The 23,959-nt window shown below is 42.8% G+C and overlaps 1 protein-coding gene across 2 annotated transcripts in view; it reads right to left on the bottom strand.

Moving 5' to 3' along the window:
• Positions 1 to 296: 296 nt before the first annotated feature.
• pane1 (proliferation associated nuclear element) overlaps positions 297 to 23,959 on the bottom strand; it is a 29,317-nt gene continuing 5,654 nt past the window's right edge. The window contains exons 3-6 of one of the 2 annotated variants that reach the window (XM_063063330.1): positions 16,025 to 16,123; positions 5,154 to 5,233; positions 2,366 to 2,457; positions 297 to 902 (exon numbers count right to left, since the gene is read on the bottom strand). In XM_063063330.1, the coding sequence (XP_062919400.1) occupies positions 762 to 902; positions 2,366 to 2,457; positions 5,154 to 5,233; positions 16,025 to 16,123 (412 nt within the window). In that variant the 3' untranslated portion in view covers positions 297 to 761. The remainder of the gene's footprint in view (positions 903 to 2,365; positions 2,458 to 5,153; positions 5,234 to 16,024; positions 16,124 to 23,959) is intronic. The other variant, XM_063063331.1, reaches the window with a different exon arrangement.

Here is a 23,959-nt window from a genome sequence, read left to right as displayed (position 1 = left end):
TCTCCCCCTCCCCCTCCAACTTTCAAATCCCTTACTCACTCTTCCTTCAGTTAGTCCTGACGAAGGGTCTCGGCCTGAAACATCGACTGCACCTCTTCCTATAAATGCTGCCTGGCCTGCTGCGTTCACCAGCAACTTTTATGTGTGTTACTATAATCGCCCACATCATCTGACATGATACATAACAAACAAATGATAGAGCAAATAGCTACTCCAGCTATTTCCCTAAATGTACATTACTTCACAATTAGAAAAAACCCAGAGACAAACAAGTTGAAACCAACAAAATGGTTAATTTATACTTTATTTATATTACACATTGCATTATTTACAAGCATCATTGAACTAATAGGAAGAAACCATTTCCTTAAAATCCCAAGACTGAAAATCCATATTCTTTGTTGAATTCTAGCTCAAACTTTCTCTATTCTGAATTTGTTTTCTATTCTCAGTCCAATCCCCACTCCCAAATACTAATTGTTCATTGACAGACCAGTGTTGCTCCAAAAATGTTTTATATTACATCCAAACCTGCACTTCAACTGACTCCATACAGTGAAAACACCAAGTCAGCCACATACACAATAATTACCCAACATCTCAATTGTATTTAAGGAAAACTAAATTGAGATGATTGCTTCCACAATACATTTGGGTAGGACACTGAATTGAAGTTCAAGATATTATACGAGTTACATTAAGAAATATCATGGAATGCTTTGCAATTGTAAGTTGGAAATGTCCATAATACAACAGGCTGTTTAGCATTTCTCCACTTCGGTCTTGAAGGAAGGCCTTATCAAAGAACTGAGAGCAAGGGCTGAGATACCTGGGACCAGGCCAGCCGCCACCTTCAACATCTGAAGGAGCCTCTTGGCTATCACTGCTCTTCTTTCTGTGGACTGATAAATAAAGTAAATGTCACTCAGACCCAATTGGCATAAAGAAATATAAAATTAGAAATTCCACAACTGTAAGACAGATTCTAGTGCTTCTCACGTATCACATGGCTGGTGTATTTGTTTGGCCACATTTCGTGACATTTAACCCTTTCACCCTTGTTTCATCTCGTCACATCATCTGCAAAGATTGTTACTCATTTTCATTTCATTTTAATTATCATCTGATCAAACAGTGATCTGTTCCAAAGGTGTAAGTGACAAACTCAGGTTGGAGTTCAATTAGTTTAAAATTAAAGTTCTTGCTCTGGTGCTAATCTCATCACCACCACCCCAGTGTAGGAGGGCATCTCTACACAACCCTTGTTTTCCCTCTAATTCACATCTTTGTTCCTCCAAGAGGACCACAACCTTGTCATAAGGTTTGGAGGCTGGAACACCTCAATAACCTGGAGAGCTATGTTGGCTGGAGTCAGGGCCTTCTGCTTTGGCTCTTGGTAGGGTCACCCATGCCAAACAGGTCAAAGGGTAGAGGACAGACTAACAGCATTCCACCAGTCCTCCAGGTTCAGGGGGTTCAGGTGGTTCAGGTCAGGGCTAACAACCGTGACTGGTCAAGACAGTCATTGCTGCCCTAAATGATAGTGGCATAACGGGTAGTAAGTCATATGTTTGTTCAGCAGCTGGAAAAACCTTTATAGTCTTGAAACAAGACTTGATTAAAATATTCAAGTTTTCACAAAAGAGCCAGGTCTTAACATGAAAAGTAAATATAACTTATTGGACCTTACAAACTTTTTCATTACTGGATGCAGACCTAAGTTTCAGCTGTTAATTCCTGATACCTTTTAAGCGTAACTTTACATTGCATTAATGTGAACATTAGAACCCTTTACAATCAAAATTTGAGAACAACGCTTTTGCAATCTCAGATAACACTTATTCCAGGGAGATTCTTTATGCAGCTTTCCCTAGACCTGTTGGAAATGATTGTTCTCTTCTGGAGGTATCTCTGCAGCAGTGCAACTGATGGCTGAGGCTCTCCCTGAAAAACCATGGAAACCAGCCTCCCAGGACAGAGCTGGACATCCGTCCCACCAGATATGGCAAAACATTTTGGGAAAGATTTTGGTTTGCCATAGATCAAAACAAATACTCTCAAAATAGTGCCTCATTTTTCTCACACAGGCAGCAACTAGGAGGCACAGTTTCTCTGCAGCTGTCAACACCTCCCCCCACCCACCCCACAACATCAGTCATATGGAACTAAGATGGGAATGGAAATTTTTCTTCCCCATCTAAAACTGAACACTACACTTCCATACAGACCTCCCAACTTGAGCCATCAGACCCATTGAATGGATAAAAATCAAATAAAACAGATAGTGACAGATGACTCTCCCAAAGGAGAAATCATACCATGCATATAACACCTTACCATGAGTCATCCTCACAATTATTCATACCTCAAGTTCAACAGGTATCAAGGGGCTCAAGTAGGAATCTGCCAGTTGCTTCAGCGTATACATGTCCACTGACTGGTGTTTAACAGATTTGTCTAAAACAAACAGAAAAATGTCTGAATTGCAAGCCAATGAATATTTGCCCTTATAGATTTAGGGATTTAACTTGTGATAGACTGTGGAGCTCCCAATTCAGTTAGCAGTGAACACAACCTTACAGATGCCATAATTCTACTGCAATACAACACAGAACACTACAACCCAAGAACAGGCACTTCAGCACACAATGTTGTGTCAATCCAATTAAATTAGTAATCAAGCATGCCTTGTTAATCACCCATCACCCCGTGTAGCCCCTTTCGAGGAGCTATGAACTTGGACCCCAACCTCACTGCTCATCAACACTAAGGGTGTTGAGGGTCTTTCCCTTAACTTTGTATTGTCTCTTTATATTTGACCTACCAAGGTGCAACACTTCAGATACAGTCAGGTTAAACTCCATTTGCCATTTTTCCACCCATACCTGCAACTGATCTACATCTCACTGTATTCCTTGCCAGTCTTCTACACTACCCACAACACCATCAATCTTCATATCATTGGCATACTTACCATCTACATTTTCATCCAGGTCTTTCATAGACATCACAACAGCAGAGGTCGCAGTACAGATTCCTGTGGAACACCATTAATCATAGACCTCTATCTAGAATAACTCCCTTCAACCACCACCCCTAACTTCTATGGGCAGGCCAGTTCTGAATCCAATCGGCCAGATCATCATGGATCCCGTGCATCCTCATCTTCTGGATGAGCCTCCCATGGGGGACCTTGTCAAATGCTTTACTAAAATCTATGCAGACAATATCCACAACTCCACCTTCATCAATCACCCCTATCACCTCGTTAAAAAACTCAGTCATGTTAGTGACTTACTCTGTATAAAGCCATGCTGGCTCTCCCTAATTAGACCCTGGTTTTTCAAATGGATAAATCCTATCCCGAGCAATTCTCTTCAGTAACTTCCCTACCACTGACGTGAGACGTGCCAGTCTAGTTTCCAGTATTATCCCTGGTTCCCTTCTTGAATTATGGAACAACATTAGCAACTCACCAGTCCTCTAGGACCTCGCCTGTGGCCTAAGAGGACATGATATTGGTCAAGTCCCAGCAATCTCATCTCTTGCCTCTCTCAGTAACCTGGGAAATATCCCATCAGGCCCTGGGAACTTGAGTTCTAATAGACACAACACTACCTCCACCTCTAGCTCGAAATGCCCTTTTCCATGGTAAATACTGATGTAAAGTACACACTAATGTCCAAAGCCACATCCTCCACATCCAGCAAATATTCTCCTTTTATCATTGAGTGGTCCCATCCTCTTCCTAGTTATCCTCTTGCTCTTGATATATACACAGAATGCCTTGGGATTCTCTATTTCCTACTTGCCAAGGACTTTTAATGGCTTTTCTAATTCTTTTCGAGTTCTTTTCTGGCTTCTTTGTAAGCCTCAAAGGCAGTTTGATTCAGGTTTCCTACACTTCACATACTTTTCCTTTTTTTTTCCTTGACTAAATTCATCACCTCTCTCAATATCCAAGGTTCTCTAACTTTGCCATCCTTGTCCTTCCTACTGACCAGAATATACCTGTCCTATACTGTGTAATTGGTCTTTCAACACCCTCCACATGTCAGATGTGAAACTTGCCCAAAAACAGCTGTTCCCAACTCTCCCTAGTTCCTACTCAATGCTTTCACAACTTGCCCTGCTCCAATTTAATAATCTCTCACAAGGTCATACTTATTCTCATCTATCACTATCTTAAAACTTAAGGAGTTATAGTCATCGTTCCCTAACTGTTCACACACTGAAAGGTCAATCACCTGACCAGGCTCATTACCCAACACCAGGTTCAATACAGCCCTTCCTCTTGTTGGACTCTCTATGTATTGATTTGAGAAGCCCTCCTGGATACGTCTAACAAATTCTGCCCCATGTGAAGCTCTTGCACTATGGTCCCTGTTTATATTAGGGAAGTTGAAGTCCCCATGACAACAACAATATTGTTTTTACACCTTTCCTTAATCTACCTGCATATCTGTTCCTCAATACCTCAGTGGCTATTGGGGTGGAGTCTGTAGTATAATCTCAGAGAGATTACACCCTTCCTAGTTTTGAGTCTTACCCATAGACTCAGTGGACTAGCCTTTCATTCTGTCCCGAGTGCAGCTGTGATATTGTCTCTGATTAACCACCCCCCCCCCCTTTTACCTTCCTATCTTTTTTAAAACTTGGTAACTCTGGGACATTAAGGATCCATTCATGTCCCTCTCTCAAAACCAAGTTTCTGTAATGGTCACAACATAGTTCCATGTAGTGATCCATTCTAAGTTTATCACCTATACCCATAATACTTCTAGTACTAAAATCCATACACTCCAAAATATCGCTGCTTGTCTATTTCCACTCCATTCTGTAGAATCTGACCTTCATCGTGGGGTTTCATCACTCCATGCTTTCATTCATTTTCTCACCAAGCTTGACTAATCTAGATTTGATTTTAAGCCACTGATGGATTTCAAGATTAGATTTCAATTGATTAAATTTTCAAAACTGAACTGCAACTAAACAAAACAGCACTATCAAAGGTTGAAAGGAAATTGAGAAAGCAAGAGTCAAAAAAGTCCCAGTGGGGTAATTATGTAAAATTTGACTTGAGGGATGCAAGAGAAAAGGGCAAGTGAGGTTGCACATTTTGAAAGTGGTTGAAAAGAATTAACTGAACTTACCCCCAACTGCCATAAAGCAAACTTTTCCAAGAAAGAAGTTCACATCGACATAGGCCAATGATGACCTCACAGTTTCTACACTGAAATTAAAAACAAAGCTTAATGTGTTTACAGGTGCAGAACCACATCAAGATTCCACTCCCCAACCCCAATGTTGAGTTATTCTCAATTTTTAATCACAAAGGCCAGAAACGACCAACAGTTGTTTGATGTGGCAAGTCCCAATGACAACACTAGCACCTTTTCAGTCACTTTGGCCAAATACTTAATTCAAATATTTGTACAGATCTGCTGCCCTATCATTGGCAATTGCACTGTGGGAATCACAAATGAAAATTTGCTCTTGCTCTCAACTTGCATAATCCAATAGGGTAAAACCCAGTGTAATGCCCTGGTTAAGAATTTTACTGTGAATGCTGTAGGGTATTTCATTTAATAGCTTTCTGTAGAATCAGCGTGTTCTGCTGCTAGTGTTTGGGTTTCAGGTAAAGATAAGGGGCTGTAATATTCAATTTCGGAATGTTCAGTCACCCAAACAAAATGGTGGAATTGGGTGAAGGTTCTAGAGAAAGCCGGGCAGAGAGAGTTTTGTGATAAGACACTGGTGGGGGTTGTGGTCTTTTAGTGGGAGATGGAGAGAAAAGAAGATCAGGAGAGATGGCTGTAGGATTTGATTCAACTGGAATGCAGATTCGATGGAGTCCAAGATGGGAAGTTCTACCAGTGATCGGTGCTGAGGAGTCAGTGCCATAAGGAACACATCCAGATTTTGGAAGATATGAGCTCAAACCTTATGCACATTTAGACTCGTTCAATTATAGTGGGACCTTTTTCTTTTTCTTCTTTTAATAACTGTTTGATTAAGCCGACACAAGTAAATATACCTTCTTTATAATTGTATGTCATGTACGATCTGTTATTTCTTACCAATGGATAATTGTACGTGGGCAGTATTTACATAGTACCCGCTCAAATTGGAGTTCGGGTGGTCGAAACCTTCCAACATTCCAGCTTGGTGGAACCCAAGTTATACCAACCCTGGATGTAGAGTTTGAGAAAGGTAGTCTTCTCTCTGCTGAGTCTAGTGGCTGTTAGCAGAGTGGCTAATAAGCCAAGTTTCTATAGAAGCCCAGTAAAAGCCGGGGGGGGGGGGAGAAGAAGGGTGGTAGGGGGATTTAATTCTGTGGGCTCATCCAGGATTAATTCACTGAATATTGTGTAATTGCGGTAAGAATTGACTTAAATGGTCTGTGTTTAAACTAGTGTCGGGGAAAGCGAGTAAGGTACTTGATCATGGACGCCCCAGGGATTGAGCTTTGTTGTGATTCAAAGTGATTACCCACAACTAATGCTTGTGTTCTGAGCGGAGCGGATATCCACAGCCCAGATGAATTGCTGATTAGAGTTTTAAATTCAGTTCCAGTACTAGGGAAAGTTACACTCATCGAACAGCAGTTTGACCAAATGACAGGCAAAGACGTCTTTTTAGTTCAGACTAACAGTGACGTGACTGGAGTGGTGCTGTCTGGTATGACTGGGCACCTGCAGAGGCAGGGCTATAAGTCATCTATACTTTTGGGGTGGGGGTGGGGGGGAAGAGGAGATAGAGATAGAGGTAGAGAGGTAGAGAGGTAGAGAGAGAGATAGAGAGAGAGATAGAGAGAGAGAGAGAGAGATTGATTGAATCCAAGGGTGACGAATTTGAAGCCAATTTTCTTGTAGCTGAGGGCAAATACTTTAAAGACAAGTAGCTATCGTTTCTGCAAAGTGAGGGGAAGGAGTTGTCTGATGTGAAAGGTCTAATAGGTCCCTCAGCGAGTGCTGAAAAGTCCGAGTTGGTTTCGGCAATTACGACTGGCAGAGTCAGAATTATTGTAGGCTGAGAATGTTCTCGGGAGTGAAGCCCACCCCCAAGTGGGAGGGGGAATATGAGACTTGGGTAGAGCAGACATCTTAGTTACTGGATGAGTGGCAGTGCTCAGACAATATGAAAAGACAGCGACTGGTAGAGAGTCTAAAAACTCCAGTTGCTGAGGGGAGGTCCTTAAAGAGAACCCATTTACCGCGCCAGCGAGCTACATGCAAGCGTTATTTAATGCCCTGGTTAAGATTTTTACTGCTATGCTGTAGGAATTTTATTTTAGCAGTTCTGTAAGAGCACTCTGTTCTGCTTTCAGCCTGTTTGAGTTTGAGCTAAAGATAAGGTGCTATGATATTCAACTTAGAGATGTTGTGTCAGCCAATCAGGATAGTGGAATTGGGAGAAGGTTCTAGAGAACGCTGGGCAGAGAGCTTTTTGTGATGGACACTTGTGTGGGTCAAGGTCTTTTTGGCGGGAGCTGGGAAAAGACAGGAGGGAAAATGGCCGAGGACACTGTTCCTGTTGCACAAGGTGCTTTGCACAAATGAATGGCTTCAAGGAGGAAGGACCAATACACCTGTGGGGGAGCCCGTTTGTTCAAGATGGATTTTGAACAACATTCAGAAGGTGGTGTGTACTTTCACGCAGACAGAGGGTCCAGCGCTTGAGTTAAAGACAACTTCAAGATGAGCTCCATCTTATGTGCATATTTGGAATGGGTTAACTGTAATGGGCTCTTTTTATTTTTTTTCATTTTCCTATTAACTGTTTGATAAAGCTGACATTTGTAAATATACTTTATCATTGTATGCCATGTACGATCTGTTATTTCTTGCCGACAGCTAATTGCATGGGGACAGTGGTATTCACACAGATTGGGGTTCAGGTGGGTGAGACATCGCAACTTCCCTGTTTTGCTGGGACAAAAGACGTACGGAATCAGAGAAAGGTGGTTATCTCACCGCTGAGTCCAGTGGCTGTTAGTGAGGGGTGAACGAGCCATATTTCTAGAAACGCCCGGTAAAAAGGGGTTTCAGTTAGGAAGTGTTTTTGGTACAACAGACAGACCTGATGAGGTTTAGGCACACATTCCAGGAGAAAGGGGAGAAACTTTCTACCTACATTTTCCAGGTAGAGAGACAGCTGCATTGCTTGTGCCGTAAAGGGGATATTCAACCGGCTGAGATAAATCAATCAAGGATGGAGCAAGTGGTGAAGGGCGCACAGTCACTCTACATGATTGCATTGAGCCTCTGAATGACCTGTATGACGTATCCCCCCTCTCATTTTTTGAGCTGATCAGAGAAAAAAAGAGGTGGAAAACCTAATGGAGGAGTGGGAAGCCTCCATCAACAGGGCAGAATCCTCAGTACTAGCCTCTGTTGCTGAAGCGACCCGATGACACACAAGCGAGGGCTTTGCAGGATGTAGTTAAAGACCTGCAAGCTGAGGTATCTCGGTTGATATTGGCTAGTGCTGCCACCAAGCACGACAAGGCCAATAGGAAGCCGGACCCACCACTAGGACGTACTAAGCAGAGGGCTGCTACAAAGCAGGGTCTTTTAACCAGGGAAATGACCGGTATTTTTTGCACAACTGTGGGGAAGATGGACATTTCAATCAGGAGTGTGAAGGTCAAGATAACTTTTAGAACGTAAACTAACAGTTACTTAAACAGAAAAGGAAGTTGGGAAACTTTGGACAGACCAGCAAGGGAATAGCCTGGCGTCTCAGAGGGGAAACACACTCCAATCAATGCATCAAGAAATACACTAAAGAGCAAAATCCAATTTCTGAAGGCTTACTGGAGCTGAGCTTCATTGTATCCACACAGATTGAGGGTATTTATGCTGGAGCCATACTTGACTGGTTCCAAGGTTACTATACTGTACGGATCCTTCTACAACTGGTATTTGACGCATTAGAGGTTTGGGGCCTCAGTACTGATGATTTTGCATATGTTAGTTACTTGTCTTTGAAGCTGGAGTTTTCAGAAGCAGGTGCTGGAGTAGCTGAGGGCCTTGATACATTAGTGAGAAAGGTAAAGCTTCCATTATTGTGGGAACAAATACTTCCCTTGTGAGAAGGCTTGTGGGAGCCAGCAAGGAGAGAAATGGAGAGAATTTCTTGAGAACCTTGTCAATTCACCAAGTGTTCAGGAGGCGTTTTTGAGAAGGTGCAAGTTCCTCCAAGTTCTGAGAAGGCGCAAGATGATGAGCACAAACAAGGAACTGTCTGGTACACCCAGCCCAAACTCATCGTGTTACATCTTGGGGAAGTAGCTAGAGTGACAGGACACCCCAAATTCCCCAGAATCCTTGATGCTGAGGCCCTCCTGGTGGATGCTCTGGAGGATCACGAAGAAGAGTCACGTTTACCTGCTGGAGAGGCCTGAACTTCAGAAACTGTCAGCTGTACATGCAAACAGAATGACAGTGATTGTCAGGAACACCACAGTGACAGGGGTCACCCTCAGATGCGGGATGCCGATGGCACATCTTTTCCCAGTGAACATAATCTCTAGTTTTCAGATGAGAAAACTAGAAGAGAGACAATCTCCTGGACTGAGGAAGGTAACAGCAAAGTCATTCAATTTTGGTGACTCCCTGGTACCCGAGAGATGGAAAAGGAGACTGACGGAAAAGATGTTAAAGTTCGAAGAAGTCTTTTCTACTGATGAGTGATGTGGGTTGTTCCAAGAATACCCCTTTCAGATAACGGTCTCAGCAGTTAGCTCCTGTGGAGGTGGAAGATGTTCAGCAGCATCTGCTGAAACTGAAGGAAACTGGAATTATCACCGAGTCAAGAAGTCCCTATGCACAGTGGTGAGGAAGAAGAATGGGAAGGTATGAATGTGTATTGACTATCGGACACTGAACTGCCTATAGTCCCTGACCAATATACTGTTCCACAGATCGCAGGTGCGCTGGCATGCCTGAGTGGAGCAAAACGATTCAGTGTGCTGGACCTAAGGAGTGGGTAATATCAGATACCCATGAGTGAAGTTGACAAGGAGAAGATGGCACTCATGTGTCCAGTGGGATTCTTTCGGTTTGAAAGAATGCTCCAGGGCATATCAGGGGCACTGACTATGTTCCAACATGTCATGGAGAAGACTGTTGCGGAGATGAACCTGCTTGAGGAACTGGTGTACTTGGATGATCTCATAGTGCTTGGGTCCACTCTGGAAGAATACGAGACAAAGCTACTGAAGGTGCGAGACCTCCTGAAATCTGAAGGGTTAAAACTGTCACTGGACAAGTGCCAGTTCTGCAAGACATCAGTCAACTGTGTCTGGCACATAGCCTCACAGGATGGAGTAGCTACAAATCTGTCCAAAATAGAGGCAGTGACCACATGGCCAAGGCCCAAGAATGTGAGTGCTCTACACTCCTTCCTTGGATTCTGTGGGTACTACCGGAAATTCATGAAGGATTACTCCAAAGTAAGCCACCCTTTGAATCAGCTTCTGGGTGGGTACCCTCTCCTAGGGAAGAAAGGGAGGAGAACAAAAGGACAAGGCAACATTTATTCTAGTCTTTCAGAGAAAGATGGGATGCAAAATGTGAAGAAGCCTTCCACCTGCTGACTAAAGCACCTGTATTGGCCTTTGCAAACCACCAGTTGCCATACATGTATGCCCTGCACACCAGTGCCAGCCATGAGGGTCTAGGGCAGTGTTCTATATCAGGACCAGGGCAAAAGGTTGAGACTTGTTGCTTTCATCAGCCAGAGTCTGTCACCTTCCGAATGAAACTATCCGATGCACAAATTGGAGTTCCTGGCATTGAAATGGGCTGTGGTAGATAAGTGACTATCTATTTCGTACCAAGTTCAAGGTGAGGACTGACAACAGTCTACTGACTTATATCTTGACCTCAGCGAAGTTGGATGCCACAGGTCACCGATGGTTGGCAGAGTTGTCAGCTCATGAGTTCAGCTTGAAATATAGACCAAGGAGCTGGAACACTGATGTGGATGTGTTGTCCCAATGTTCGCATGAGGTGCTGGAAATGGGCAGAGTGGGAGAGCGTTCCTGACTTTGGTGTTAAGGGAATGTGCCAGTTATCCGCCACAGGGAAACCAATGGCAAGGCTATGGCAGAGTAGAGCTGGGGATCATTCGGGAGCTTCGGGTTGGGCTACTCCACAAGGTTATTGCAACTTGACGACTCTGAACACAAGGCAGTTCCTTGCCTTGAGTCCTGCGGAATTGACGATCACCCAGCAAGGCGACCCCTGCATAGGTGCCATTTGGGCATCTGTTACTGAAGGGGATATGGCCCAAGCTGAAAAGACGAAACACCCTACCCTACTCTACCGATGAGGGAATGGAGAAAACTGGAGCTGAGGAACCTGGTTTTATACAGGGTCACATCTCCTCCGGACAGGCCTTGGCATTCCAAGTTGGTTTTGCCTGAGAAGCATTGAGGATTGTGCTGAAGTCACTTCATGATGATTCGGGTCATTTGGGGTTTGACAAGACCAAATGATTGGTCCAAGATCGGTTCTATTGGCCCCGAATGAAGCCTGAGGTTGAACAGCACTATAAGTCGTGCATTCGATGTATTCGGAGGAAGACACTGCCTACAAGGGTTGCTCCATTATCTAATTTATAGAGTGGGGTGTCACTTGATTTAGTGTGTATGGACTTCCTCTCCACAGAGCCTGATACCCGCATCACGACAAATGTCTTGGTCATTACTGATCACTATATCAGATCTCCTCAAGCCTTCCCCACAAAGGATCAAATGGCATCCATAGTCACCAAAGTATTATGGGAAAGTATTTTGTTCATTATGGCCTCCCAAGATGGATACACTGATCAGGGAAGGGATTTTGAGAGTAGGCTCATACGTGTTACTGAGCATGCTTGGAGTTGTGAAGTCGAGGACCACACCCTATCATCCTCAGGGTGATCCCCAGCCTGAAAGGTTCAATCAGATAATGCTAGACAGACTTGGAACTTTGGATATCAGCAAAAAGAGCAAGTCGGGTCAGCATATTGGGTATTTGGTTCACTGCTATAACTGTACAATGAAGGAACTATAAAATGAAGCTACTAGACACTTGCCACACTACTTGATGTTCAGGCACGAAGCCAGATTGCCAGTAGATCTCTGTTTTGGGACTGGTGGTGAAGACTTGCCACAGAAGACTTATCTTAAGTATATGTCTGACATGAGGAAAGAACTGCAAATGCTTATGCTCTGCTAACAAGCAAAATCAAGGAAACGAAAGGAGATGTGATCAAAAGATTAGATTCTCTCAACTGATGTCTGGTGACAGAGTTTTAATAAAGAACTTGGGGCTACCAGGGAAGCACAAGTTGACTGACCGCTGGATGTCTACACCTTATGTAGTAGAGAGTCAGATGCTGAATGTGCCAGGTTTCAAGGTGAAGCCAGAGGATGGGAATGGTCCCGTCAGAATTCTCCACCGGAATCACCTTTTACCTCTACGGCAGGAGGTACGTGTTGACCCAGAGCCCAACATGGACCCTACACCTAGCAGGAAAACTCTGCGCAGGACGAGGGGAAAAGACGATTAGTGGAAAGACCCAAAAAGGACCTACCCACTGCAAGCTGTATGGCCTCTGAGGAAATGGGGGTGTGGTATACATTACCCTTAGATTCTCTCAACTGATGCCTGGTAACAGAGTTTTAATAAGGAACTTGGGGCTACCAGGGAAGCACAAGTTGGCTGACCGCAGGATGTCTATGGCTTATATAGTAGAGAGCTAGATGCTGAACGTGCAAATTCCCCAAGAATTGATGGAGATTCCTGAATCTCTTCCCACTGACTTCGAGATAGTGGGGGGAACTAGCAGAGGGCAGGCAGACACAATGCTAGACAGATTAGGGAAGCTGGGCTCCAGTGCAATTGGGGATGAAGCTGAGCTCAGGTGATAGGGGGATCTGAGTTGTCAGAAGGCACAAGTAATGGACTGGGGAGGCATCCCCAAGCAGACAGGAAAGGTCCCAAGGAATAATGGATGCTAAAGAAGCTGAAAATGGGATAAGAAGGCCTCAAAGAGTCAGGAAACCCCCAAATAAACTGGCATATGACGTACCGAAGGAATAAAGTGTTGCATCTATCGCCCGCATGAGATATGTCACTGCCATTTATAAATGGATTGGAGGCCTTCACATCACAAAATTTCTTTGGAAAACTGTTATTAATGATGGGTTGATAAAATTCAAAGTCATGAGGATATGACTACCTTTGGTAGGGGAGAATGTTAAGATTTTTACTGTGAATGCTGTAGGGTATTTCAGTCCTGACGAAGGGTCTCGGCCTGAAACGTCGACTGTACCTCTTCCTAGAGATGCTGCCTGGCCTGCTGCATTCACCAGCAACTTTGATGTGTGTTGAGGGTATTTCAGTTAATAGCTTTCTGTAGAATCAGTGTGTTCTGCTCTTAGTGTTTGGGTTTCAGGTAAAGATAAGGGGCTGTAATGTTCAACTTAGGAATGTTGGATCAGCCAATCAAGATGGTGGATTTAGGAGGAGGTTCTAGAGAAGGTTCTAGAGAAAGCTGAGTGGAGAGGATTTTGTGACGGACACTGGTGGGAGATGGAAAAAGATCATCAGGATAGATAGCTGTAAGTTTCGATTCAACTGGAGAGCGGATTTGATGGAGTTCAAGACGGGAAGTTCTACTGGTGATCAGTGCTGAGGAGTCAGTGCCGTGAGTAAGGGACTTATCCAGATTTTGTAAGGTATGAGCTCAAACTTTGTGCTCATTTAGACTGGTTTAATTATAATAGGCCCTTTTTTTTTCTTTTTCTTCTTTTTCTTCTCTTAATAACTGTTTAATTAAGCTGACATTAGTAAATACAGCTTCTTTATAATTGTATATGGTGTATGATCTGTTATTTTTTGCTGACAGATAATTGCATGTGGGCAGTATTTATGCAGTATTTGCTCAGCTCGGGGTTCAGGCGGTCGAAACTTAACCTTCCAGTTTGGTAAAACCCAAGGCATACCAACCCTAGACTTAGAGTTCGAGAAAGGAAGCTTTCTCACCTCTGAGTCCAGTGGCTGCAAGCAGAGTGCTAACTAGCCAACTTTCTATAGAAGCCCGATAAAAGGGTGGGGGTGGGGTGTTTCCAACAAGACAAACATTCAAGCACATTGCAAATGAGACAACTATACCACCTACACTCAGATAATCCTAGCACCACAAAAAGAGTGACTCTTTCAACAGTTCAGTGTACTGGGCCTGATTATACTGAAGTAGAAGTATCATACCACATTCACCACCTTATTGATGCAATGTGTTTCATTGTAAACAACAGGAATTCTGCAGATGCTGGAAATTCAAGCAACACACATAGAAGTTGCTGGTGAACGCAGCAGGCCAGGCAGCATCTCTAGGAAGAGGTGCAGTCGACGTTTCAGGCCGAGACCCTTCGTCAGGACTCAGCAGGCCAGGCAGCATCTCTAGGAAAAGGTGCAGTCAACATTTCAGGCCGAGACCCTTCGTCAGTTTCATTGTATCTGCCTTGGCTCAATGATAGAACTAATGTGGTAAATCAAAAGAACAGGGAATCAAGGTCTCAAAGCAAGAGTATGTAATTTAAACTGACAGCAGTGAACTATGAGGATATAAATACACAGCACTAATTAGACACAAACAGTACTCTCCTGGCTGACATTCACCACCAACTAGTTATTTAGCTCAATATTACCTGTGCTGGAAAAAGTGACAACAAAAAACAGTTCAAAAGCATTTAATTGAACAAATAGCATTTTGGACTAAGGCCATGAAATTTACTCTAAAATACAAACTTGATTTTTATATTAATAATAATTGTGCGAGTCTGAGATTGTTACTTAGAACGTTTATTTAGAAGCTAGGAGTAAAGCTAAAATAACATTCAAATAGTAAAGGAAATGAAAATCAGAACAAATAAATAAAAATAACAATTCAGTGGGGAGGTTTATTCTGACAATGTGTAGTTAATATAACACGAATGCATCACAGCTTTGTATAGCAATTGCTTTGCCCATGACCACAAGAAATTATAGAGTTGAAGGCAGCCCAGTCGATCATGCAAACCAGCCTCTCCTCCACTGATTTCTCCTCACACTTTCCATTACCTTGGGGAAAGATCAAGGCCCTTCAAACTGAGTCTGTCTCTCTCCTCCCACTGGGCAGAAGATACAAACTCTTTAGAGGACATACCACAAAACTCAAGGTCAGCTTCTATCCTGCTGTTATCAGACACTTGAGCAGATCTCTCAAATGCTAAAAGATGAACTCTTGATCTCCAAAACTACCACATTGTGGCCCTGGTCCTTTATTTACCTACCTACTCTATACTTTTCTCTGTAACTAACATTACATTCTGCTTTTCCTTTTCACTACCACGATGTACTTATGTATGGAATTACCTGGCTGGCTGGTACACAAAAGACAACAATAAAATGAAGAATAAACCAATATGTTATGACTTCAGTATGCTACATCTTGTTCCAACAAAAAGGTTGCAGAAACATTTCAAAATAATCCAAGTTAAGGCATAAACTGAAGAAACCCTAGTTCCCATTTCCTCTGTTAGCAACATAATTGATGTAAACTGTGCTCGACCAATGTCTATTGAGTTAGATTAGGAGGTTTGGATCCCTCTTCAGCTTACAAGTGTTTGATTAAAAATGGTGATACTGTCAAGGAATAACAGTTTGAGACACAGTAACTGCAGATACTGGAATCTGGAACAGAAAACAAGATGCCAGAAGAACTCTGAGTCAGGCAGCATCTGTGCAGGGAAATGTTCAGTCACCGTTTCGGGTCAGAAGCCTTCATCTGAACTAAACAAGTACAGGAGAAATGGTCTGTTTAAAGAGGTGAGGGGGGCGAGAAGAAGCAAGAGGTGGCAAGTGATAGACAAGCCAGGAAAGGAGGACTGAGTCTCTGTGAATCATGCTCTCTAGGAACGGTACCCCTATCAGATATACATAAATGGATCAAAGATGTTCTGGTTTCAAGAATCATTCCAACTCACCTATGCTGACTGCGCATATCCATTAGGAATACAATGAGGTCTATCCGAGGCCGGGTGTGCTCATTTTCCACTGGTAATGGCAGACGTTTTGCTAAATGGCTAAAATAAAAGTAATATTTTACGTTATCTAATGAAACTGTAGGCAGGGGTTAGGTAATATCCTCAATGAAAAGAACCATGAATACTGAATTACTGAAGGAAAATCTACAGTTACTGTTAACTCTTAGTTGTTAGCACCAACTGACTAGTACAGTAAATATACTGTACTTCAAGCCATCTGCCTGGGCTAAACAACACTACACAGGTGAAGAGATGAAAGATTTTTGCAATTATCTAATATTTAGTTAATCAGTTATACTGCTAGCATCTCAATATCAAAATGAGAAAATATCACACAGAAAGCTGCCCTCATTTTTTGAAAAGTGATGACAAAAGGCTGATTCAAAGCCACAGTCATGAAGAACTAGGACACTTGTTCCTCCAGTCTGACCCATATTCAGTATTATGAGTGATCAACATCTAACTTCATGTAATGTCTGTCTGTATAATGATACCTTGCTGAGCTCCCAGCATGCAGTGAAAGAGTCATTATGTCTACAAACACACTTTACTGACAGTAATGTTGATCTGGAACCTGATATAAACCCGTCCTTACTGCAGATGGCGCAAATTCATAAATTGCTTGCAACTGCTGTTGAAGGTTCGTGTGGCCAAGCTGGGATGAGCAGTATGGCCACTGAGGTGTGAAAGTGACGGCTGCATCCTAGTCAGCAGAGGCTATTGCTAAGGAATAGCAGCATTCACTAGGCTGTCGACATACCATCCGGGATTGTTTATTAGCAAGATGTCATACTAAACAACAGAACATAATGAAGCTAACTGGTCCCTCAAGTCTGTCTTGCCATTCAATATGGCCATGGCTGATCTTCCCCAGGTCTCAACTGCTCCCCACAGCCCTCAATTTTCTAATTTTTAATGTTTTATGTGTCCTTGTGGAAGCTAGATCATTGGGGGTACTTAACAACACTCCCGGATAAAGAATTTTAGAGTCACAATCCTCTGAGAAAAGAATTTTTGCACTCGTTTTAAATGAATCTAATTTAATCTTGTAATGATGTTTTAGTGCAAGATTCTCCATTAGTGGAAATATCTTGACACCCAGCCATGAGATGCCACTAGATAAAATATCCCTGATCTTTCTATACACTAAAGAATATACAGGAGGTCTATTTAACTGCTTAGGATAGAATAATCTTCTCAGCACAAATTTAAGTAAAACTGCTAAACAAACTTGACAGGGTGAGCAACATCTGTGGAAGCACTCCAGTTCCTCACTTTATTTTTTGCTACAAATTTGAGCATCTGCAGTCTCTTGTGCCTCTGTCCTAGGAAGTAACCTGTTTAAGAATTCCTCCAATGTCAGTATATCCTTACTTAAATAAGGGAACCAAAACTTTACTGCACATTATACTCCAGGTATGGTTTCACTAACACCCATTTCTAAATCTAACGCTCTTGCAATAAAGGTCAATGTGCCAAACTGCAATACCACTTGTAGTATTTTCCCAATTTATGCACAAGAGCACCCAGCTCCCTCTGTACTTCACTTTTCTGCACATCTCAATTTAGATGACAAGCTGCTTTTAGATTGCTCTTACCAAAATACATGAACCACTGGCATACATTGTGTTGTTTTGCCATAGCAGTACATTGCAATATATAATTTAAACTATAAATTACAATAAGTATATATTAAAAGAAAATTAAATTAGTACAAAAAGAGGAAAACAATACTGAGGAAATCTGATGACAGAGGAGAAAAAGCTATGTCTAAAACATTGACAGTATGCCTTCGGGCTCCTGTACCTCCTCCTTGATGGTAGCAATGAGAAGAGGGCATGTCTTGGGTGATGGGGAGCCTTAATGATGAATGCCACTTTTTTGAGGCATTGCCTTTTGAAGATGTCCTGAATGTTGGGCAGGCTAATGCCCATGATGGAGCTGGCAGAGTTTATAACTTTCTGCAGCTTTTTCCGATCCTGTACAATAGACCCTCCCCACCTCATACCAGAAGATGATGCAACCAGTTAGAATGTTCTCCATGGTACATCTGTAGAAATTTGCGAGTGTCTTTGGTGACATACCAATTCTCCTAAAACTCCTAATGAAATAGTGAGGCACTGTCATGCCTTCTTTGTAATTCAATCAATATGTTGGGCCCAGGATAGATCCTCAGAGACACTGACACCTAGGAACTTGAAACCGTTCACCCTATCCACTTCTGATCCCTTGATGAGGACTGGTGTGTATTCCCTGGACTTTCCCATCCTGAAGTCAACAATCAATTCTTTGGTATTACTGATGTTGAATGCAAGGTTGTTGCTGGGACACCACTTAAACCAGCTGTTCTATCTCATGCCTGTATGCCTTTGTCACCATCTGAAATTCTGCCAACAATAGTTGTGTTATCGGCAAATTTATAGATAGCGTTTAAGCTGTGCCGACCTACACAGCTGTGAGTGTAGAGAGAGTAGAGCAGTGGGCTAATCAAACATCCTTCAGATGTGCCAGTGAGAAGATATTATTTCCAATCCACAGAGACTGTGGTCTGCCAGTGAGGAAGGCAAGGATCAAGTTGCAGGGAGAGGTACAGAGGCCCAGGTTTTGTAGCTTGTTGATTGGAACTAAGGGTAAGATTGTGCTCACACTTCCCCACCCCACATTAAACTTCACTTGCCAAGGTTTTGCCCACTCACTCAAACTATCCATATCCGGTTGATTATAGACTCCAGCATCCTTCCAATAGATATTAACCTAATAGGCCAATGGTTACCCATTTTTGGTCTTCTTTGCTTACGCAATAGTAAGTTTTCCAGTCTGTTGGTATCTTCCCAGAACTTGGCAAATTTTGTAAAATCTCATCCAATAGCTCCAGTATCTCTGCAGCCACTTCCTTTAAAACAGTCAGGTGCAGACCCTGGGGACAAGGTGACTTGTCTACTTTTAGTCCAATTACCTTCTCTATTGTTATCCCACATGGTAATAATTGCTGCAAGTTCTTCTACTGTGATTGAAATCAGCTCATCAGAAACCTTTGGAATGTCTGCAGTGTCCTCTATCATGATGACTGACACAGAGTATTGATTCAGCTTATCTGCCATTTCTTGTTATTAATTCTCTGTAAAAGATTACTAAATTAGGCAAATTCCCTGGGCACAGCTACAATTAAGTCATATGTGACTGCCAATCTAAGTAAGCCAAAGAGACCAAAAGTATATTCCCAAGCTCCGCCCTGGACTGACTCACAACATGGCCAGGAATATACATCAGGGACAGCAATGGTAGATGGCAGTTAATCCTGATGAGTGCAAGATGATGCATTCAGCTAGGATATACATAATGAAAGCTTGGTTCCTAAAGCTGTAATTGAGGAGCAGAGGAGCCTTGATGCCAATTATTTCTAAATGCACCAGCAAAGTCGAAGACTGGCCCTTCAGCTCACCATATCCATCCTGTTTTTGCTCAACCACACTAATCAATCCCTATTTGACTTGGAGTCAATCAGCATGGAAACAGGCCTTTCAACCCACCACAATCTCATCAACCAGTGAGCACTCATCTGTATTAATCCTATCTTCCATTGACTTGTAGCCTTCTGTACAAGTATTTGTCTCGAAATGTAAATGCTGTACAGTTCTGTTTCCACCATTCATCAGATTAGTATGTTCCAGGTACATGCCACTCGCTGGGTAAAAATGAAGGCGGAGCTTAGGAGGGTTAATGGCATCCAACGGCAACTCCTCTGCTTGCATCTTTGGAAACAGCTCTATTTCCATCTTTAATATCTCTATTTTTCCCTTTCAGGGTTCTTTTGACGACCCTGATCCAGAATTACAGGTTGATTACGGCTCCTTGCAGGAATGGGACCCGCTCTCGGGGTTCCATAACTGGCCGTCGTTTGGCAGGCCAAAGGCTCAGCCTAAGAGTCCAGCTCGAATTCGGATGCATAGAATCTTGGAGCTCTGGAGACGGGCGGATCGAGGGTCAGTGTCACAATAGGAGACCCATGTGTTGTCGGGAGAGTCGGGATATCTGCCGTGTGCCTGGAGACCCAAGATTTTTGCAATCTTCAGGCACAGAGTTCGAAAAAAGCGAAGTAACGGACTTTTAACATCATAAACCAGCGAGTTGTTTGTTACGTCTCCCTGCTTATTAAGAAAATGAAGACATCTCTTTCTCCCATATTAGGGAGAAAAAGAACCTGCAGTATGTCGAATACCAGATGAAATGCGAAGTCTTTGGGGTAACTGCAAGTCTGTGTCTTTGGTATTGCTTTGCTCATGCTTGAGTACTCGGTGGCAGTGCCAATGCTTTTTCTTTGCCAGTGGGGGAGAGGGAATTGTTGCTCGCTGCCACTATGCATGGGAGGGGGAAGCTGTGGGGGGGGGGACTTTGGGGTTCTAACATTTAACTGTCATTCATTGGGGCACTCCTCTTTTCTCATGGATGCCTGAGAAGAAAAAACATTTCAGGATGTATATTGTATACATTTCTCTGACATTAAATTGTACCTTCAAAACACCTCTTATCCTTTATCCTAGATCTTTGTCCTTTAGTTTCGTTCACCTGTGAGAGGGAGAAAAGTTGTCCATCTATTCCATACCCTTCATAACTTGTCATGTCCCATTTACAGTCCTAACGAAGGGTCCCGGCCCGAAACGTCGACTGTACCTCTTCCTATAGACGCTGTCTGGCCTACTGCGTTCACCAGCATTTTTTGTGTGTGTTGTCCCATTTTAATCTCCCTGATCTGAGACCATTTTCCTATCGTTTTTTAAGTGTTGGTTTAAATTTCCTTTAAATGTAGTAATTTTATCTGCTGCCACCACCTCCCCTGCAGCACATTTTAGATATCGGTATCTTGGTTAAAAAAAAATTGTTGTCCCTTCGGTCACATTGAAAACTCCTTCCACTCACCTTAAACCTATGGCCTCTAGATTTTGATAAGGTGAAAAAGGCAGATAGGATATTAGCATTCATAAACTGATGAAGAGAATATGACAACAGAGAGGTTATGGAGCAACTGTATAAAACATTGGTTACTCCACAAATGTGTTCGGGTCTGGTCACTATACTGTAGGAAGAATGCAACATGGTGCAAACAACATTCACCAGATTGTTGTCCGGAACAGAGCATTCCAGCTATACAAACAGAATCAATAGGCTGGGTTGCTGTCTTCTCTTCTGTTCCAAAGAAAAAGGGGCACAGAGAGTACAAGTTTATGGTATTGAAACAAATTCAGAGTTGTACAGCATGGTAATGGGCCCTTCAACCCAATTCATCCATGCAACCAAGATCCTGTTTTCTCCATATCCCCTTAAAGCTTTCTTATTCATGTACTTGCCTTTTAAACATTGTAACTGCACCCGCCTCTACTGGCAGTTCATTCTATATATCCACCACCCTCTGTATGAAAATCTTGCCCCTCAGATCCCCTTTAAAGTTTTTCCATCACTCAAACCCATTCCCTATAGATTAAGGCGCCTCCTACCCTGGGAAAAAAAACTAACCATTGACTCACTATCCCCAATTTTTTAAACCACATCACCTCTGAGCCTTGTTCATTCCAGGGAAAACAATCCCAACCTGTCCAGTCTCTCCCTATAACTCTATCAATGTAACATTACTGTGAATTTTCTCTATACGGTTTGTAGCTAAATCACATCCTTCCAACTAGAACTACACACAGTACTGTAAGTGTTGCCTCATTGTTACATTGTGTCTCACCACTGTAAGATGACATCCCAACTCTTATGCTCAAGCTTCAGCTAATGACGGCAAACATACCATACACCATCACCACTCTGTCTACCTTTGCTTCTTTTGAGGAACTATGTACTTGCACCCCCTTACTCTCAATGTTCAGTACCCACTCTCCAGATTCAGAAAGATCTGAGGAAGAACTATTTTCACCTCACAACATTAAATAAAATATTGGTGGCACAGCTGCTGCCTCAAGGCCAGAAACCAGATTTTAATCCCAACCTAACACGCATGGAGATTGCACATTCTACTTGTGACTGTGCTGGCTTCCTCACACTTCTCAAAGACAGGCAGATTGGAATTGGTTTATAACAGTCACATTTACAGTGAAAAGACTGTCTTGCATATTGTACAGATCAAATCATTACACAGTGCATCGAGGTAAAATAATAACAGAATTCAGAAAGAAGTGCAACAGCTAGAGAAAATGCAGTGCAAACAAACAATAAGATACAAGAAAATAAGGTAGATTTGGAGGTCAAGCGATTGTCTAATTGTACTAGTGAACTATTCAGTCTAACAACAGTGGGTAGGTGAATTGGCCAGTGTAAATTGCCCATGATGAGTAGGAATGATACCAGACTAACAGCAAATTTACCCTCAGGTCTGAACGGCTGAGCACAAGTCTAATCCAAGTGCTCTTACTACATGGTCCATCTGAGATTTCTCCTTTCCCTTTCTGGATCCCTCTGTCTCAGGGGAGCAGCTAGCCACAACATCTATTACATTTAGACTCATTCAGCTGTCCTGTACCCTTTCGCCCATTTCCTACCCGGCATGCAGGAATTCAAAACAGTCTCAGTGAAGCACTGATTCACTTGTACCTCTACAAATCTAGTGTACTTCAGTAGGTGTAGGTGTTCAGAAAGTGGTGTTCACCCCCCCCCACACACACACACTACAGAAAACAAATGTGGATAAGACGATTGGTTTGCGTAGTAACAGTGTTCAGTCCTCAGAGTAACTGAGCTTCTAGTTGCTCTCCAGTGTAATTTCCCATTTCACTCTGACCTCCTGCACTAATACAAGGTCCAAGACAAGCCCAATTCATCCTCCATCTAGGAACATTGCAGCCTTCCGGAATTAATATCAAATTTCCCAAAGGAGAGACAAAAGACTGCAGATGCTGGATTCTGGCTCAAAAAAAAAGTCTGCTGCAGAACACAGCAGGTCAGGCAGCATCTGTGGTGGGAAATGGACAGATAATGCTTCAGGTTGAAACCAGATGAGATGCACCAAAACATCAACTGTTTATTTCCCTCCACAGATGCTGTCTCACCTGCTGACTTCCTCCAGCATTTTATCTGTTGCATCAAATTATGGCCATTTGTGATCTTGGCCTAGTTCTACTTCATGAGAATTGTCCAGTCAGCTGCTCACATCTCACAGTTCTGCTATTAGCTACACATACCACAAAGCAGAATACAACTGTCACAGTGAATTATCAAGCCTCATCCTAACAGATAATTCTCTTTATCACAGCACAGCAATGCAATGGTTACCACAATGCTTTATAGTACCAGCGACCCAGGTTCAATTCCCACCACTGCCCATAAGGAGCTTGTTCGTTCTTCCCAAGACAGCGTGGGTTTCCTCCAAGTGCTCTAGTCTTCTCCCACAGTCCAAAGACCATAATATACAGGAGCAGAATTTTGGCCCATCAAATCTGCTCTGCCATTTCATCATGGTTGATCTAATTTTCTCTCAGTCCAATCTCTTACCTTCTGCTCATATCCCTTCATGCCCTGACCAACAAGTATCCATCAACCTCTGCCTTAAATATACATAAAGACTTGGCCTCCACAGCTGCCTGTGGCAAAGAATTCCACAGATTCACCATCATAGCTAAAGAAACTTCTCACCTCCATTCTCAAAGGACATCCCTCTATTCTAAGGCTGTGTCCTTTGGTCTTAGACTCTCCCACCATATGAAACATCCTCTCCACATCCACTCTTTTTAAGGCCTTCCACCATTCCATAGGTTTAAATGAGGTCACTCCTCTTTCTTCAGAATTCCAGCGAATACAGGCCCAGTCATCAGACTATCTTCATATGACAAGCCATTCAATCCTGAAATCATTTTTGTGAACCTCCTTTGAACCCTCTCTGGT

The sequence above is a fragment of the Mobula hypostoma genome, chromosome 11 (assembly GCF_963921235.1).
Source record: "Mobula hypostoma chromosome 11, sMobHyp1.1, whole genome shotgun sequence".
Lineage (NCBI taxonomy): Eukaryota > Metazoa > Chordata > Chondrichthyes > Myliobatiformes > Myliobatidae > Mobula > Mobula hypostoma.
This window is presented reverse-complemented; position numbering and strand designations above follow the sequence as displayed.